General features: G+C 44.7%; 1 protein-coding gene across 1 annotated transcript in view; it reads left to right on the top strand.

The window, feature by feature from the left end:
• The first annotated feature begins 11757 nt into the window (after nt 1–11757).
• Nucleotides 11758–19464, top strand: part of ATP6V0C (ATPase H+ transporting V0 subunit c) — a 44215-nt gene continuing 36508 nt past the window's right edge. The window contains exon 1 of the mRNA XM_066576438.1: nt 11758–11947. Within this exon, the coding sequence (XP_066432535.1) occupies nt 11773–11947 (175 nt within the window). The 5' untranslated portion in view covers nt 11758–11772. The remainder of the gene's footprint in view (nt 11948–19464) is intronic.

Below are 19464 nucleotides of genomic sequence, written 5' to 3'. Positions count from 1 at the left end.
TCTGTTACTATCCTTACTGAAAGGGAAGCAGCAGCATTATAAAAATTTTTACCCTGTGTGGCCGGACAACCCCTTTAAGTGGTACTATTGAAAAATACTTTCCGCCCCACATACACACGCATGCATAAAAAAAAAACGAGCCCTCATGAAAAATGGCCACGTCCTCAAGGTGTTAAAGTAGTAGTAGAATATTACAAATTTTCAGCCATCCGGAGTGGGTACAACTTTCACAGCTCCTCCAATAAACCTCTTTCTATTAGACAGCTTTTTCTATATCTTCTGGGAAATTAGGGAGTCTCATCTGGGAACTCCCCCTCAAACTAAAAATATAGCTGTATGAACAAAATACTATTTTTAACCTTTTCATGGCTGGGGTTGTTTTATGTCTTGATGTTCAAGGCAAATTTTCACTTTTCACCGCATTCTAAGGCTCTGTTCACATCATGTCTGAACCATCCGTCAGATGTGCATAATAGGAGTATACCCTCATACGGTATTATTGTATTTTGACACCACCAGAAGCTAGAGGTTTGATAGGGCTCTCATACAGGAACGCCCCTGTCACACCCCTAGCTCCCGATTGGCAGACTACTGTAAGGTCCTAGGAGCAGTGTGTTTTGCGTGGCTTGGAGGCTTTAGTGTTAGGGATAATTGCAGGGCCTTGGGAGCCTGTGGAGCACCAGCTGCGGCAGAAGGGGGGGCCGGGGAGCCGGCGATAGCGTGGAGCAGCACCATTGCTGAACGGCCGTGGAAGACAGTGCAACAGCGGTTCCTGAGGAGCCTGTGGAGCTGGGAACCAGGACGGGAGATGAATACTGCCCTTGCAGGACCTGCAGGGGAGCCATCTCATCAGCTAATTAGGTTCAGGGGACGTCACCGGGCTGTCAGTGCTCTCTCCAGCACAACTTCCTGGTGGCGTCAAGGTACAATAATACCCAGACATACAGTGGGATACATCACACATAGGTCACACTATTAAAATAAAAATTTGCAGTGTGGTATACTTTTTACGGTGGACCACAGTCTATGCTTTCCAATGCTTACTTCTGCTCTCCCCACCACCTGCGCTAGCGATTCTCTCCCCTCACACCTCCTCTGGTCCCTCTCCCCAGTGGTCATCTCCCACTTCACCACTATATTTAATCTTTCTCTGGCATCTTCCCACCCTTATTCAAACATGCTGTCATATCTTCGCTGCTAAAGAAACTGACTCTTGACTTGACTGATGCTGCCAACTACCAACCCATCTCAAATCTCCCCTTCATCTCCAAAATATTAGAACGCCTGGTTTACTCCGGCCTTATAAGCTATCTATCAGAAAACTCTCTTCTTGATCCCCTACAGTCCGGCTTCCGCCCTCTACACTCGACAAAAAACGCCCTGACTAAAGTGTCAAACGACTTCCTGCAGACAGGAGGTTCATTTACACAGGTTATCTCTCCATTGAGATAACACAGTGGCTGTTCACTACTGAACGGCCGCTGTTTAAACTGCATGATGAGCTCATCGCTCATCATTTATGCAGCATAAAAGATCAGCGATGAAGCTAATCGCTCATCGTTCAGTTTAAGCAGCGGCCGTTCAGTGGTGAACGGCCGTTGTGTTATCTCAATGGAGAGGGGCGAGGGTGCGAGAGAAGAGAAATCTCCTGCACTGGCCTTCCCCCCCCCCCCCCCCCCCCCCTGCTGGCCACTCCGTGCTCCGTGAGCGAGCCAGCTCTGCTAGCTCCCGTGTGAGAAAGCACAGGGACAAGTGTCTGGCATCGCTTGCCCGACATCCATCCCGTGTAAATGGACCTTAAATCAAGGGGTGACTACTCCCTACTAATCCTCCTTGATCTCTCTGTATCGTTTGACACTGTTGACCACAAACTGCTCTCTCCTGGTTCTCCTCCTACCTATCCGACCGCTCCTTCAGTGTCTGCTTTTCTGGCTTCACCTCCCCCCTCTTCCCCTTACTGTTGGGTGTTCAATATTTTTATTAAAATTGCAAAACATGCTATACAGCAAAGAAATCAACCATCTTTAATTACAACAACATAAAACATTACTGATACCTTGGTAGCTCTATGAAAAAAGAATAAGCTTAGTTATAGAAACCTGCGCTCATAGGGTTCACCAGATAATTCTAAATATTTCATGGTGTTTCTGCCAAATGATAGAAACTTACTTTGGAGGAGGGGGATATGATGTCCACAGAAGCCCCCTCCTATTACAAATGCCTTGAATGATATTCCAATCAGCCATATGGTAAAAGGTAATCCTCTTCTTCATTTAGCAATCATAGGTGTAATAAAATATAATAGAGCTACGCGTCTCGGTGCATCCAAGCACGTTTTTCAAACCTTGGTAGCTCTATGTCTTCTTACTTCTAGAGCTGATATTCTATATTATTCTTGACTTCAATGGTAACTGCTAAAGCTTCTGCATCAAAACCTAGACGTTTGAGAAAATTGGGGTGGAAGTGAGGGAGAGAAATGGGGAGAATTAAGGTGGGGGAACTAGGGAATGACAGGGGCAGTAGGATCCGCTTTTATTTCTGCAACTTTATCACGTTTATCACTTCTTCTACAAGTACAGTAATCCCCCTGAGATTGTTACCATGCAGGGCGGCGCTGGGTCCTGCGACCGGCGCGCACCGCTCCGATGTTGGCTCCGGCGTCCCGGAGCTCTGCAGTCGGGGCTGTCCCGGCGGCGTGGGCGTGTCCACCCGTAGGGTGCCGCCCGCTCTCCCCCACCTTCCTTATGCACAGTGGGAGAGTCGGCTCCTCCCACTCTCCGCCCCCGAGCGGGGACTTGAAGTTAAAAGGCTGGCAGTGACCTGAGCTCACTGCCAGTTATTGGTTCTGCTAGCCTCTAGTCAGGTCTGTTCCAGTCTGCCCTAGTTGCTTGTCAGTATCCTTGCGTTTGTCTGTGAGCTCCACCTCCAGCTTTGATTTACCTAGTAAGTTTTGTTGGTCTGTTACACCTGCCTCTTCTGTCGGCACTCTGTCCCCCGTTAGTTAGTTCCATCGTGGTAGTCACCAGGTCCCTAGCCAGTACAGGGACCGCCGCCCAGTTGTCCGCCTGGGGTTAGCCAGGGCCGAGGCAAGTAGGCAGGGACAGTGGGGTGCGGGAAGTTCAGGGCACCCCATCTGGCGCTCGGTGGGCAGAGTGCCGTAACAGAGATTTTCTGAAAATTATATTTTAGGTACAAAATTTTCCAAACTGAAGTGGTCCAACCGGGGGCCCCAGACCTCCATAAAATTCTCTACCCTATAGTTCCTGTTGGCAGTAAGATTTTCATCATTTCATTATATTATGTTTAATAAACTTTTCTTTTAAAGTTGTGACATGATGGAGGTGATAGGCTGCCGAAGGGGGCCTATCCTTCTGGCTAGCTGCTTGGTTGCGTGGTAAGCATTGACTGCAGTGTATAAGGAATTAAGCAGCTCTGATTGTGGCCACTACAAGTGGGTGTCAGCTGTCAAAAACAGCTGGCACCACATGCAAATGGATAAGGCTTGTCTCCTAAGCCCACTCCATACACCACCTCCCCTACATTTATGGCAGGGGGTTGCTTAGGTGGTTAATAGATGGCAGGATCATTGTAGAAAACAAGCACTTTTACCTCTTGCATCACCCTTGCTTTCTCATAGTCTGTAGGGCTCTGACTCCTACTCAAATTGTTTGCTAGTTTAATGCTGTATGTAATGTCTGATTTTGTCGGTACATGTACCCTATGAGTTGTAAAATGTAGCAAAATATGTTGGAACTATATAACTAAATGTTACTGACTATAATGGGATCCGCCTAGCTGGCTTTTGAACAGAAAAAAAGCCCATTTTCTTCAGAATTTTCAGCCACATCTGTGACAGAAGCGCCAACGTATATGGAAAACCACCCTTACATTTACTTTGGTATCTCTATCTTGAAATCATTCTACTATGATGATGATGACATTTATGATACTACATTTTCCTGGCTGCAGCTTTATCCAGATCTGATTTTCGGACAATAGACTATAAATATTTTGGATTCTATTGGTGAAAATGCATCCTGGTTCATGCCATAGTAGGATACCCAGAGACAGTGCTGACAATTCACATTGGCACAGTGACATCTCTAATGTAGAAGCTGTGTGAATCTCGCACTCTTCCTCTCACCGCTCCATAAAAGTCCTCCGCAACCTGTTATCTCTACGCTGCAGAAGCATTTGCAGTAAACAGGTTTTTATCCTCCTATGTGCGTGGGCAAGTCAGATAGTATACACCCTGTAACAGTTACAATTCATACATACATTTGTCATTTTCCTCATGACTAGAGTTGCAGTTGATGAGAACCACTCTATACATGTGTTTTCCTTTATTTTCCTATCCAATGAAAATTTTCACTACACTACACTACACTACACTACAACTAGTGTTCACACTACACTGCAAAGCTCCTGGTGCGAATGTCAAATGTATCCATATACTCCCATTTACTTGATGGAGGCCAAGAGTGTACTTATGGCTTTGATGGGGCTGCTATACATAAGTATACTCTATTTTTCCACTGTGTTGTTCTATGCAGAGATATCCTTAACCCCTTAGTGATGGAGCTTTTTTGCTTTTTTCCATTTTCGTTTTTTCCTCCTCCCTTTTAAAAAATCGTAAATCCTTTATTCATCCATCGACGTCGCTGTATGAGTTTGCGGGACGAGTTGTATTTTTCAATGGTACTATTTATTGTACCATATAATGTACTGAAAAACTTTTTAAAAATTCCAAGTGGAGAGAAATGGAAAAAAATGACATTCCGCCATCTTTCGGTGCGTTCTGTTTCTAGGGCGCACAAACTGCAACAAAAACTTTATTCTATGGGTCAGTACGATTACTATGATACCAAACTTATATCGTTTTGGTTTTTTTTGCTGTACTACTTGTATTTTTTTTTAAGATATTTAATTTTTTTAAACTATTTTCTGTCTCCATTTTCTGCGCACAATAACTTCTTTATTTTTCCGTTGACATAGTTGAGTGAGGGCTCCTTTTGTTCGGTACATCCTGTCGTTTCTGCTTGCACAAGTGTTGAATACAAACAACTTTTTGATCGCTTTTTATTATATTTTTTTTCTTGGAGATTGGGTGATCAAAAAAGCGCATTTCTGGTGTTCTTTATTTTTTTTTTCGGACGATGTTCACCGTGCAGGATAAATAATGAATTACTTTGATAGATTGGAGTTTTACGGACGCAGCAATACCAAATACATATTTTTACACTTTCTTTTAGTCCCCAGGGGAAACCACAACCAGCGATGCTTTGATCACTTCTGCAGTATGATATAATGCCATAGCATTACATCATACTGCATTCTGACAGGCTGCCTACCATGCCACCCTATGGGGATGGCTTGATGAGCAGTCTGCCAAGACAGCCATGGGGCCTTTCAGAAGGCCACCAGCTGCCATGACACTTGCATGGCTCCCCCGATCTCACCGCGGGAAGGGGGGGCGTACGGGACCCCCGTACATCGGTCGGGTGATTTAAATGCCACTGTCAGAATTGACAGCGGCATTTAAAGGGTTAATGGCCGCGCAGCCGATTGCAGCTATTGCCCGCGGGTGTCAGCTGTATTAAACAGCTGACGCCCGCACTGTATGGAGGAAGATAGCAGCGCTATCTCCCTCCATACAGTCCTGCAATGGTAGGATGCAAAAACACTATTGGGCCGTCACTAAGGGGTTAATAAAAAGTATACCATGCAGTATAAATTTTTTTAACATCGATACCTGTGAGGATTTTGCCATGGTATAGCTATACATTCAGAGGTGTAACCTGAAGCTCCTGGGCCCCAATGCAAAACCTGTAACAGGGCCCCAAACTATAATGCTTTATTCATAGTACTGGGTTCCCTATATGGAGAGGAGAGGCTTTATGAGCCCCCTAAGGCTCCTGGGTCCAGGTGCAACCGCATCCCCTGCATCCCCTATAGTTACACCAGTGTATAAGGTATACATAAACAGTAAAAAGGTATAATACAGTTTACCAAAAATCTTGATTCATAGCGTTATACTAAACAGCTAACCTCCAATAAGGGGAGTGCATGGAGGACAACGCCAAGTCGGGAATGCACTGTAGATAAAACATTGTATATAGCTCCAGCACTTCTCATACAAAATGCATTTTTATTAGAATATATCCATAGACAGGTAAAAACACTCACGTGTGCGAACAGGGACCTATGAGTTTCAGCAAAAAACTAAGCCTATCATAGCATTTAGCCTGTACAAGAAGCAAGTAATTTAAAGGTAACAGGCTAGCTGAAGCTATATACATTGTTGTTTTTCCACAGAACTATGGAGTGACGTTACAGCCTTCAATTGGAGGTACAAAAACCTCTGACATATACCCCTAATGGCAGGCTCAAACCTAATGTGAGCAGAATCTACCTGGCTACAAACTCAGAACTTATTTCTGACACATCGTTAAAGAATTTTGAAAAGGAATTTATCAAAACTGTAAGGCCTCATGTCCACGGGCGGATCGGATTCTGCATGTGGGAGCCCGCAGCGGAATACGACCCTGCCCACGGTCAAGGACCCTTCGATACCCGTCCGGGTCCTGTGCGGGTCTCCTTTTTGTCACAGCACATGTGTGCAAAAGCGCCACTGCACATGTGCAGTGTTTTGTTTGTTTTTTTTAAACTCCTGCTTTCCTTCGGTATCCGTAGCCCATCCGCAATGTCAATTGCAGACAGACCACGAATCGCACGGCTTCTATTGACTTCAATGGAAGCCGTCTGTGCGGGATGCACAGTGAAATGGGGCATGCTGAGATTTTTTTTCCGTCCGCACATCAGATCCGCCCATGGACTTTGGGCCTAAGTCTCTTTTGTATGCTTAAAAGACACTCTTGTGGCATACGTCAGGTCAGTGAGACACTATGAATCCATTTGTGTGTTTGCCTGGAGTTTTCCAAAGCAACCAATAAAGCGGAGGGAATTTATCACAACACTTGCGCTAGATTTCGGGTGAAAAAAAAAAAGCTAATTTTCCCCACAAAAGTTTGCAAATTATTTCACTTTTATTCACCACTTTCTTAAGAGAACAAGGCTTAGCGCTCGAGGTCTCCCGCTGCCTGACAGATTTATTAAAACTTCTGCCAGAAGTTGGCATAAATTATAACGCAAATCTACGCCGGTTTATAGTTGGCATATATTTCATAGTCAGGACAGGCAAAAGATACACTACTTTTATTATTTATCAGCGCACTTTATATTAAGGCAGGCATATGAAACGGCTGTCTTAATAAATCTGGGCCACTGTGAATATAATCTTAACAGTTTAGGCCCAACTACATACAGATTTTGGTGTTAAATGACACAGGCTAGATTTAGGATTATACGTATTATGGTAATTAGATGTCATAAAAAAAACCTCTTCATAAAATGAAATATCAGAGTTGGATCAGAAAGAAACGATCATTGGTACTATATGCACTTTATTGTTGTATCGGTTGTATCAACTGGAATAACTGGATGGGCCGCCTGTCTCCACTCCATTATTTGGGGCCCTTGAAGAGATGTGCAGTGAATACTACAAAAACACATGCATCCACAGAGGATCTATTTATCTGTTTCTCTCTCCAAATATGAGAGAGGGACAGATAAATAGATCCTCCTCTCCTATCTACCTACACAGGCTTATTTACACAACAGCTGCCTCAGGGTATGCGCACACCTCATGAATTTTAAAAGAGGAGCTGTGGCAGAAATCTGAGACTAAAGGGCTCATTTACACGAACGTAATTTCACAGTGTATTACGCGGCGAATGGAGTCAATGAAAGTACATTGATTTTCATTGATACATTCACATTTGCGTATATACATTGCGTATAATAGGTGCGTGAAAAAGAACGAGCATGTTTTATTTTAGGGCTTAAACAGACGAACACGTGCGCAAATACACAAGGTGCAACAAAGCGTATTTGCGCATGGACAAGTTATAAGTATTCTGTTTTTTTAAATGTTCAAACTTGCACTATTACGGGTGCAAAATAAAAAAAAGCTGAAAGATAGGGCGAGGCCTATATTTTCTTGCACGTAGGAACTGTGCGCAGGAAAGATACTCGTGAGAATAAATCCATTTAAATCAATTGCTTTGTTGCGTTTTGCACTCATAATTTTTCTCTGTGGGTTGCATATTAAACGCTGTACATACGTAATACATTGCGTATCTGTGGCGTTTAATATGAAACGCCATGAAGAGCTCCTTCAAACAAGCGTGAGTGCAGAAACGCTCCTGATGATGCGACTTTTTGCGCGGTGTAGGTTACATTATCACACGCCTATCTGCCCTATTTACTGTACTTCCTGCACTGCCAGGGACCATTCATATCAGCGCAGTTTTAAACAGCATTTTTGAACGCTGTCTTCAAACGCGTTCAAAAGCATTTAACAGCATTTTTAACATATCTGATCCTTACAATGGGTGATGAGGTGCGTTAAGTGCTAAAACGCACCAAAATAGAGCAGGCAGCGTTAAAAAATCGCGGCGTTAGAAATGCCGTATTCGAACGCTGTTCTGTGAAGCCCCATTGAAATCAATGGAGGTGTTTAACAGTATTTAGCGTGGCATTTGAAGCACTGCAGTAAACGCTCTAAAAAGTGTCGTGTGTGAGAGAGGGACCTGAATGGTTAGTGTACACACTGCCAGCGACTGAACCTCGAACGATAATTCGTTTGCTTATCTCTTGTCGTTCAGTTTATGCAGGCATAAAAATCAAATGATGTTCGGCCTTATAAAGAGGGAGTCGTTCATCTATGAATCACTGCCTGTTTATTGTGAATGGAGGCGGGCGGCCGGAAGAGATCCCCAGCGTGCTACGACTCCATTCACTGAAAGTTTACTCCTGTATGAAAGCACAGAGGCAATAATTGTTGACAAGACTCTCAGGTACTTAAAGGGGTTGTCCCGCGCCGAAACGTTTTATTTTTTATTTTTTTGCATAGGCCCCCCGTTCAGCGCAGGACAAACCCAAGAGATGTATTGAAATTTAAAAAAAAATTTTACTTACCCGTATCCCCTCTCTGCAACTTCTTCCTTCTTTTCCTCCAAGATGACCGCCGGGATCTTCACCCACGATGCACCGCGGGTCTTCTACCATGGTGCACCGTGGGCTCTGTGCGGTCCATTGCCGATTCCAGCCTCCTGATTGGCTGTAATTGGCACACGCGATGGGGCGGAGCTACGCGATGACGCGTAGAAGGGGCGGAGCCAGAACACCGCTCGTGCCCGGACCGACCAGAAGGGAGAAGACCCTTTTGCGCAAGCGCGTCTAATCGGGCGATTAGAAGCTAGAATTAGACAGAGCCATGGAGACGAGGACGCCAGCAACGGAGTGGGTAAGTGAATAACTTCTGTATGGCTCATATTTAATGCACGATGTACATTACAAAGTGCATTAATATGGCCATACAGAAGTGCTTAACCCCACTTGCTTTCGCGAGACAACCCCTTTAAGTGTCCAACAATCGTCCTAAGGCCGAGTGTCCATAGGCTGGACGGAATATCGGCGTTGAAAGCACTAATGTCACCGCAATTTTCCGCGATAGGTTCATCTAATGATAGGTTCATCGCGGCAAAGCGTGGCATGCTGCAACTTTTAGACACAAGCGATTTTTCCGCTCGTGTACATTGGGCTGCGCTTTGCATAGTTATCCTATGGAAAGCGTGTCATGCGTGCTCCATGTGCAATTCATCTTTGCGGATCACGCTATGACAAATCGCCCGTGGATACTCGACCTAAAGGAGACTGTCTTGACATTGACAAAAACATCTGAAAGATTGCTGAATTTATGTAAACGGAAGTTGGGTGCAATATTATTACTATAAACAGACAGACAAGAGAGAATTGTGTATGTAAAATAGTGAGCCATGGTTTAGAAAGTTACTGCAACAAATAAAGAAAAGTTTCAGGGTATAAGATGTCAAGTGGATCCTAAGCTCATTCTACAAGGATATGGTGGGCTGTATTATAGACTAAAGTTTGCATGCAACTGTCACTGAGGTCTAAACGGAGCAGCAAGTCAACGAGCTGGCGATGATTTTTAGTCCTGCTGAAACGGAATGATGAACAAAGTGTACGATTCTCATTCGGCGCTCAGTCACTGGCTCACTTTTAGACCGAACCATTATAATGTTATCGTTCACTTTCGCTCGTTTTAACGATTTTTTGAGCGATAATTGTTATGTCTAAATGCACCTTAAAGGGGTTGTCCCGCGCCGAAACAGGTTTTTTTTTTTTTCAACAGCCCCCCCGTTCGGCGCGAGACAAACCCGATGCAGGGATAAAAAAAAAATCCGCACAGCGCTTACCTGAATCCCCGCGCTCCGGTGACTTCTTACTTACCGGTTGAAGATGGCCGCCGGGATCTTCTCCCTCCGTGGACCGCAGCTCTTCTGTGCGGTCCATTGCCGATTCCAGCCTCCTGATTGGCTGGAATCGGCACGTGACGGGGCGGAGCTACCAGGAGCCGCTCTCCGGGTCGAGCGGCCCCATTGAGAAAAGCAGAAGACCTGGACTGCGCAAGCGCGTCTAATCTGGAGATTAGACGCCGAAAATTAGACGGCACCATGGAGACGAGGACGCTAGCAACGGAACAGGTAAGTGAATAACTTTTTATAACTTCTGTATGGCTCATAATTAATGCACAATGTACATTACAAAGTGCATTAATATGGCCATACAGAAGTGTATACCCCCACTTGCTTTCGCGGGACAACCCCTTTAAGCTACACATTCTTAAAAGTCCTGTAAAAGCCTTTCACAGGAAGGCACAGATTTGAAATGAATGACCTGCAATACCAGGATCACCAACTAAAACATATAATATTGTAACACGCAAGAAAGGTATCCAGGTCCCTCTAAAACTCTTTTATTGAATTTACCATCACCACATCCTCAGGTAGAAATCTCTCTGGGTATTGTAGTACATTTATTACTTTAGTTGCCTTTAAACCCGCTGAAGCTCTCATGTGTCCTTCCTGAGTACCGATGCCCAAAACTGTCCGCAATATATACCATGTGTGGTCTGACCAGGGAGAACAATGTTCTCATCATGTGCCCCAAGATCTTTTGAGGCACCCCATGATCATATTTGCTTTGGCAGCAGCTGGTTGTTCGAGTTACGTTTATAGTTAACTAAACTCCCCAATTCCATGTCAGTGTTTCTCAGTGCTTTTGAATTTCATGTATAATGGTGACAAGTATTTCCTGTGCCCATGTGCATAACCTTACATATATCAGTCCCAAACATATCAATAAGTCCATTGTCTACAGCCAGGCCATCAGATGCAACTGTATTTGCTCTAACCCAGCAGACAGAGATGAACATTTAGGGTGCCTGCACACGAGCAGAATTTCAAGCGCGTGATTTTAGGCACATAATCCGCCCCAGACCGCAGCCAATATACTCCTATGAGGATCCGCAGTTGTCCCCAGACGGACGGATTTGTATCGCGTTTTTTCACGCGCGTGAAAAAATCTGCGACCTGTTCTAATTTTGGTCGGATCATGCGCGTGAAGCCTCCAATACAAGTGAATGGGTGCGTTTTTTCACGCAGTACATCCGCAGTGCAGCTGCGGATGGAGTCACTGGTTGCTATGACTACAGGAAGTAGGCATGGTAGGAGGCGTCCCAACACACAGCACAGAGCTTCACAGGCACATTTCAACTGCAGATCTGTCCTTTCAGTCCCCTCATCTACCAGAGAGCAGCCAGCAGACACCAGCCTGCCACAAGCCATAATGATCGACATGGGGAAACTTGTGGCAATCATGCAGGACTTCCCCAGCCTATGGGACAGTAACTCCCCAGAATACCTCGACAAGAACAGAAAGGAACAATCCTGGCGTCTACTGTCCGCACAGGTTTATGGGGATGCGTGGACGAACGCAGTAGAAGTAGAACAGAAGAACTTGCGTGAGTATTATTCGCTATTGCGTCAAATGTACTTTTTTTTCATTTTAACCCCTTAGTGGCCAAGCAGTTTTACTTTTGTTTTTATTGTGCTTTTTTCCATCCCCACTTTTAACCCCTTAGTGACGGAGCTTTTTTGCTTTTTTCCTTTTTTTCCCCCTACTCCCTAAAAAATCGTAGTTCCTTTATTTATCCATCGACGTCGCTGTATAAGGGCTTGTTTTTTTGCGGGACGAGTTGTATTTTGCAATGGCACTATTTATTGTACCATATAATTTACTGAAAAACCTTTAAAAATTGTAATCGGAGAGAAAAAAAAAGACTTTCCACCATCTTTCGGTGCGTCCTGTTTCTGCAGCGCGCAAAGTGCAACAAAAACGACCCGATATTTTTATTCTATGGGTCAGTACGATTACTACGTTACCACACTTATATAGTATTTTTATAGTACGTCCGAAAAAAGTTACATGGATCAACAATGCCCACAAAGACATCTGCTCACCGGGTGAAAGCATGTTGCCAGAATAATTTAACGGTGCTCGCACAAGCAAGAGGGACAAAACGGAGTCTGGGTGTTGGTTTTTAAGCTGTTTTCCAGGGAATGGGCAGTTCTCTAGGGGTTGGGTTTACAATAAGGGTGTCTTCCGGATTTTTCTGCGCGTTTTTTTCCGCAACACATCCGCGTATATCCGCGCGTGATTTTTCACGCATCTGCACCTATCCGCAAGCACATTTAGGTACCACACGCGCGTGAAAATCCGCTAGTGGAATCCGGAACGCTCGTGTGCAGGCGGCCTTAGGCCTCCTTCCCACGAGCGTGACGGGCTCCGCAGCGTAATATTACGCTGTGAAGCCCGTCACGGCGCCCCCCAGAGCCCCTATACTTACCTGCGGGAGATAGCGTGAAATCGCTTCCCCGCCCACCACCGCCGCGTCACCGCTCGTCACCGCCCACCGCTCTCGCGTCACCAGCCTTGTCACGTGCACGGCCGGCCGTGTCACGTGATGCGGCCGGACCGCGTCATTTGGCGTCATATGACGCTCGGCGGTGGGCGGGAAAGCGTTTTTTCACGCTATCTCCCGCTGTAACCAGCGGGAGATAGCGTGAATGGACGGCTTCCATTGACTGCAATGGAAGCCGTCAGTGCGTACAGCCCGTCCTCACCCGCAGAAAATAGAGCATGCTGCGGGTGAGGACGGGAGAAATCGCGGTGCGTAATTCCGCGGTGGAATTACGCATCGTGAGCATGGAGCTATTAGGTTCAATAGAACCTAATAGCTGCGTGCAACGCAGCGGATTTTCGCCGCGAATTACGCGGCGGAAATCCGTTCGTGGGAAGGAGGCCTTACAGTATGTAAAAAAGGACATTTTTAAATCAAGGCTACTATCCCACCTCAGCTGATGAGCAAATCACCAGAGCCACCAGGATAGCCACAAGTCAACTACTCCAATACACAGAGAAGGAAGAAAATGGTCGTGTACCTCTAGTAGTGACCGACAATTCACAGCTAGAGGTACTAAGGAAAACTGCAAGCAAACTCCATCATACCCTACACAAGGATGACCGTCTGAAAACCATATTTTCAGACCTTCCGCTTCTGTGTTACAAGCAACCTCCAAATTTGAGGAACTTTATAATCAGGAGTGCATTACCCTCCGTCACACAAAAAGGAACTTATCCCTGTAATGTAAGGAGCTGTAAGATCTGCTCACATGTACCGACTGCAGACCGGATACAAATCCCCAACATACAGCAGGACTATAAGATCCCTGGGACATTCACATGTTCCATGGCTGATGTTATGTACCTGATGCAGTAAATGTCCATGTGGGGGTCTTTATGTTAGAGAAACAGGACAAAAACTAAACGCGAAGATGAGATCTCATCGCCACACGGCAGAATTACCTGTGGCTGAGCATTTTTCTAGTCACGGACACAACATAGAACATATGAAAGTTACTATATTAAAAGGCAATGCCAAATGACAGAGGAGCCCCCACAAATGACTCCATTTTGAAAACTAGATCCCTTAATGAATTCATCTAGGGGTGTTCTGCGTATTTTGACCCCACAGTTTTTGAATCAATCTAAGCAAAGCAGAAGGAGAAAATAACGATTTTCGTTTTCTTGCAAATTGTGTCATTTTAAAAACAGGGGGTTTTTTTGTACAGCGTTATATGAATGAAGACTTACACCCCAAAATGGATACCCGTGTGTTCTGAAACATACCAATTGTGGCCCTAATATTATGTTTCTATGCACAACGGGGCCCAAACCGAAAGGAGCAGCCCGTGGCTTTCAGAATAGAAATTTTCCTTGAAGGTGATTTAGGCCCCATTGCCCACTTGTAGAGCCCTCGAGCGGCCAAAACGAAGAAGCCCCACAAATGACCCCAATTTAAAAAATAGACCCCTTAACGAAGCCATCTAGGGGTGTACTGTGTATTTTGACCCACAGTTTTTAAATGAATCTAAGCAAAGCTGAAGGAAAAAAAATACGATTTTCATTTTTTTGGCAATTGTGGCATTTTAAAAACATTTTTTTTGTACAGCACACATAAGGGTGAAGACTTTCACTCTAAAATGAATACCCCTGTTTGGTCCGTGTTCAGAAACATACTCATTGTGGCCCTGATATACTTATAGGAAACATGGTTGGGCCTATAATTGAGGGAACACCCGTTGGATTTCAGGGCTCCTGATCTCCGCAGGACAACACGTAGGACTGGGGTGAGTATTTTCAGCTGCCCCCATGGATCCGATCCATGAGGGCAGCTAAAACTTAAACTTTAAAAAAAAAATTTTTTGACTTTTCTGTGATCGCCGTTATCCAACGGATAACGGCGATCATGAGCCCGGGAACTGCTCACCACAGTCCCCGGTGACATCTCCTGCCTCCCGGCTACTTTCAGGAGCCGGGAGTTAGCAGATTTCAAATTTCCCGGGGCTCAGGACCTTCTGTGCATGCGTCTGACGTAATGACGCTTGGCGGGCACGCGCAGAAGGCTGGCGTCAGGTCCTGGAGAACCAGATCACCATGGGACAGCACGGAGGACCCAGGTGAGTAATCTCAGCTGCTCTGATGGATCCGATCTATCAGGCCAGCAGAATCTTTAACTTTATTTAACTTTTTATTGGCTTTAATGCGATTGGCGCTATTAGCTGGATAGCGCTGATCGAATTACTGGGGGAGGCTCCCCGCGGCTCCTGATGACAGCTCCATGGTGTCAGCTACCTCCAGTAGCTGACAGCATAGAACTGTCACATCCACAGCCCACGGGGCTTTAATCCTCAGAGGAAGCATGTTTTTACATCCTCTAGGATTAAAGCCCACTTTGCTAGGACATAAAAACACTATGGGGCCGTCACTAAGGGGTTAAAAAGAATAGGGCCCAATACTGACCCCTGTGGTACCTGACTAGTAACGGTGACCCAATCGGAGTATATACCATTAATAGCCACCCTCTGCTTTCTATCACTGACCAGTTAACCACTTACACACATTCTCGCCCAGAGCAAGCATTCTCATTTTATATACCAACCTTTTATGCGGCACAGTGTCAAATGCTTTGGAAAAGTCCAGATACACAAGATCCAGTGACTCTGCCTGGTCCAGCCTAGAACTTACCTCTTCATAGATGATCAGATTGGTTTGACAGAAGACACCCCACATAAACCCGTGCTTAGAAGCCCTTCAAACATTTTACCCACAATAGAAGTAAGACTTACCGGCCTGAAATTTCCAGGTTCACTTTTCGACCCCTTATTGAATATTGGCACTACATTGTCTATGTGGTGCCAATCCAATATTCAAGACCCCATCACTCTATAGTCCCTAAATATAAGAAACAACGGTCTGTGCAGCAGGACCACTGACTTTTGGGGGGTGACAGCGCTGGAATGGGGTGCTGCATAAGTATAAGAAACACCTCCCCACATTCCAGGGAACCTGCGATATGAGCACCATAACTTAGTTTATGGTGCCCATACCTGTTGACCGGTTCCCTTTAACCCCTTGCCGCTCCAGGACGTATATTTTCGTCCTGGAGCGTCGGGGGTATGTATAAAGACAGGTCGCAGGGCGACCTGTCTTCATACAGCGTGGGCGTCAGCTGTTTATTACAGCTGACACCCACGGGCAATAGCCGCAATCAGCCGTTCGGGGCTATTAACCCTTTAAATGCCGCTGTCAGTTCTGAATTTAAATTTCCAGAATGGTGTTCGGGGGTCCCGTATGCCCCCCCCCTCGTGGTGATATTGGGGGAGCCGTGCAGGTGTCATGGCAGCTGGAGGCCTTCTGAAAGGCCCCAGGGCTGCCTTAGGTGACTGCCTATCAAGCCATCATACTGCAAGAGTGATCAAAGCATCGCATGGTATAGTCCCCCGGAGGGATTTAAAAGTAAAGTAAAAAAAAGATCAATAAAAGTTTTATTTATAGTAAAAAAAAAAGGAATCAAAGTTTAAATCACCCCCTTTTTGCCATATCTGTAATTAAAAAATCTAAATCATAAAATCTGTAAAAATCTGATCTATCAAAATAGCACATTATTTACCCCGCACGGTGAACGTCGTCCAAAAAAGAAATATTTGGTATCGTAGTAATCGTACTGACCCATTGAATAAAGTTATCATGTCGTTTTTGTTGCAGTTTGTGCGCCGTAGAAACAAGACGCACTGAAAGATGGCAGAATGTCGTTTCTTTTTCATTTTACTCCACTTAGAATTTTTTAAAAGTTTCTCAGTACATCATATGGTACTTTAAATAGCACCACTGAAAACTACAACTCATCCCGCAAAAACAAGCCTTCCTACAGTGATGTCAATGGATAAATAAAGGAGTAACGATTTTTTTAAAGGGGGGAGGAATAAACGAAAATGAAAAAAAAAGGGTCCGCATCATGAAGGGGTTAAAGAGGTTGACCAACTGTGGAATGCTTTTTTTTTTAATAGCTGCAAATGAGTTAAAACAATAAAACCAGCCATACTCGCCTGTTTGTTCCGCTAGTGATCCAGTACTACATCTCCCGCGGTTCCCCAGCCTTTGTTTATAAATGGATACCACCTGACCACTGCGAACAACCAGAAGTCACAGCAGTCACGTGCCATTCTCCTGGCATCAGGTGCTGCAGGCCATAATGCAGCAGTCAGGTGGTAGCCATTCGCAAACAAAGACCAGGAGGACCGCAGAAGCTATAGTGTTGGATCTCTGAGGGAACAGGTGAGTAGTGCTTCTTTTATTGTTTTTAAACATTTCCAGCCATTTTTTTATATTCCACAGTTTGACAACCTCTTTAACTAGTTTTCTCTTGATAAATGACCAGGTACAAATTCACTTTTTTGGTTTGAAAGCCATAATTTAATGGCACAAAGTTTGTGCTTTTCTAACTTTTAAATGTATTTGTCCTTTGCTATGTAATTATTATACCCATTGTTTCCCCCATACGGCAGGCTCACATGAGCGTTATTTAATAGCGTATTACGTACGCATAATACGTGGTGGAGTCAATGAAAGTACATTGATGTTCATTAATCTGTTCACACTTGCGTATATACATTGCTTATAATATGCCCGCTAATAAGAACGCAGCATGTTCCATTTTACTGCATATCACGTGCGATAGGCACTATTGTTTTCTATGGGCGCATAATAAATGCTGTACATATGCAATTACTTATTAGTTTATTATTAATTTATACACAAGGTCAGTAAGCGGTAGAGAGTGAAATTTAAAAAAAGAAGCTAGGAAGACTGCACATGACAGAGTGCGTGAGATACGCTGTCATGTGCAGTCAAAAATTGCTGTCATACGCGGCGATAGGCTGGCTCAGACACCAGTAAAACACTGCATTATACACCCAACATTTTACCACATGCTCGTCTGAGCCTGGCCATAAGATGCATTTTATACATTACATTTTTTTTTTCTGGCTGATTTCCCCTGTAACTGGGGCTGAGATATTAGCCCCCGTTACAGGGTAAATGCAGTTTAATGTTACGCACTGCAAAGCTGATCTGTGTCTGCTAAAACCAATCAGCCCCTACAGCTATTCCACAACTGGTGATCATCGGGACTGGAGCATTGGGTGTCATGCATGCAGCAATAAGAATGGCAGAGTCCAGAGAGTCTGTAGAGTCCGACTGTCTCTACTGCATGATTTCTGTGCAACTGTAGACTTTGTAGTCATCTGTGAATCAGTGCCATGTCTAAAGTCACCGTGTGGTCTGATAGCAATTAATATGTATCAGGGATTTTGAGGCTAAAGTGACATGTAACATCCTTTCCCTTATAAAAATTTACCCTGGACATGGAACCGCCCACCCTGATTTGTCACTGTTTTTTATTCTGACCTGACAGTGTCCGAGCACAAAAAAGTTTCTCTATTATGACATGTGATACTTTTAGTAGCCCCGAAATACATTTTACTTCATTGGCGATTGCCCAATTTGCCCATGGTCTCCAAAGAGATAGTACAATTACAAAAGATGTTGGGTCTAGAAAAAATGGATGTGGAAAAGCACACAAAGAAAAATTATTTAATAAATGGACAGCGTTTATTACTAAACATCAGTCTTGACCAGAAATAGTTCCATCTATACAAATAGAAGGAATGATCTAACACAGAAAACTACAGGGCACTAATTCATGAGCACTAGCTGGTTGCTGCAAGCACTCATGAGTTAGAGCTAATTGCCGGGCTGAACTTGTGAGTCCAAGTGCAGCCCGGCAACTATCTCTAAATTGTGTTGGTGATGTGCTTGTAGTAGTGCCCATAGCCAGCCTCTAAATTATTTAATTCTTCCATGAACTCTTAATTGGTTTGGACAAAGAAAAAAAAGATATAATTTAACTGATAAACCTGTAGCTACGATGTCAAATATATGTAAGTCTATGTTCACACTGTTGTCATTGGTTTCCATTGTTCAGCTCCATCCTCGGTGGTGAACAACAAAAAAAACCCTGAAGTACCGGATCCAGCATATGTCGGACCCGACTAGCACTAAATGGATCTCATTGACTAGAATGGGATCCATTCAGCTTCTAGTATGCAGGGAAAAATTTGAAATAAAAAAGCACACTCCGCTATATCGTCTAGGATTTCGTGTCAGATCTGCGCTGGAGGCTCCAAACGGAGATGTGAACCTAGCCTAATAGATCCAAAAATCTGTATACTCTTACAGTCTTTAATGGATATCTTATAGCAGCAATCTCGAGGGCTTGGAGATGGCGATGTGAGCACCCTCTGCCTTGAGCTCCCGCCGAATCCACCAGAAAACACCGCAGAAATGAACGCACAGCAGCCCAAGAATCCTACCTCCACAGCTATGGGACGCAGGAGAACCTCCAGCCGGCCGGCGGCACCTCCAGAAGCCGGCCCGGCAGGCATTTAGTGTTTCCTCTGGACTTCCAGCGCGGCAGACACTGGACCTAAAATGGCGCCGGACGCATGTGCAGCTCCCCCTCACCTCCAGTCAGCGGCAAGCAGGCGCTTAGTACAGCAAGCCACGCCGGGGATCGCT

The sequence above is a fragment of the Eleutherodactylus coqui genome, chromosome 8 (genome assembly GCF_035609145.1).
Source record: "Eleutherodactylus coqui strain aEleCoq1 chromosome 8, aEleCoq1.hap1, whole genome shotgun sequence".
In the NCBI taxonomy this organism is placed as follows: domain Eukaryota; kingdom Metazoa; phylum Chordata; class Amphibia; order Anura; family Eleutherodactylidae; genus Eleutherodactylus; species Eleutherodactylus coqui.
Note: the sequence above shows the minus strand (reverse complement) of the source record. Positions and strands in the feature narration are given on the sequence as shown.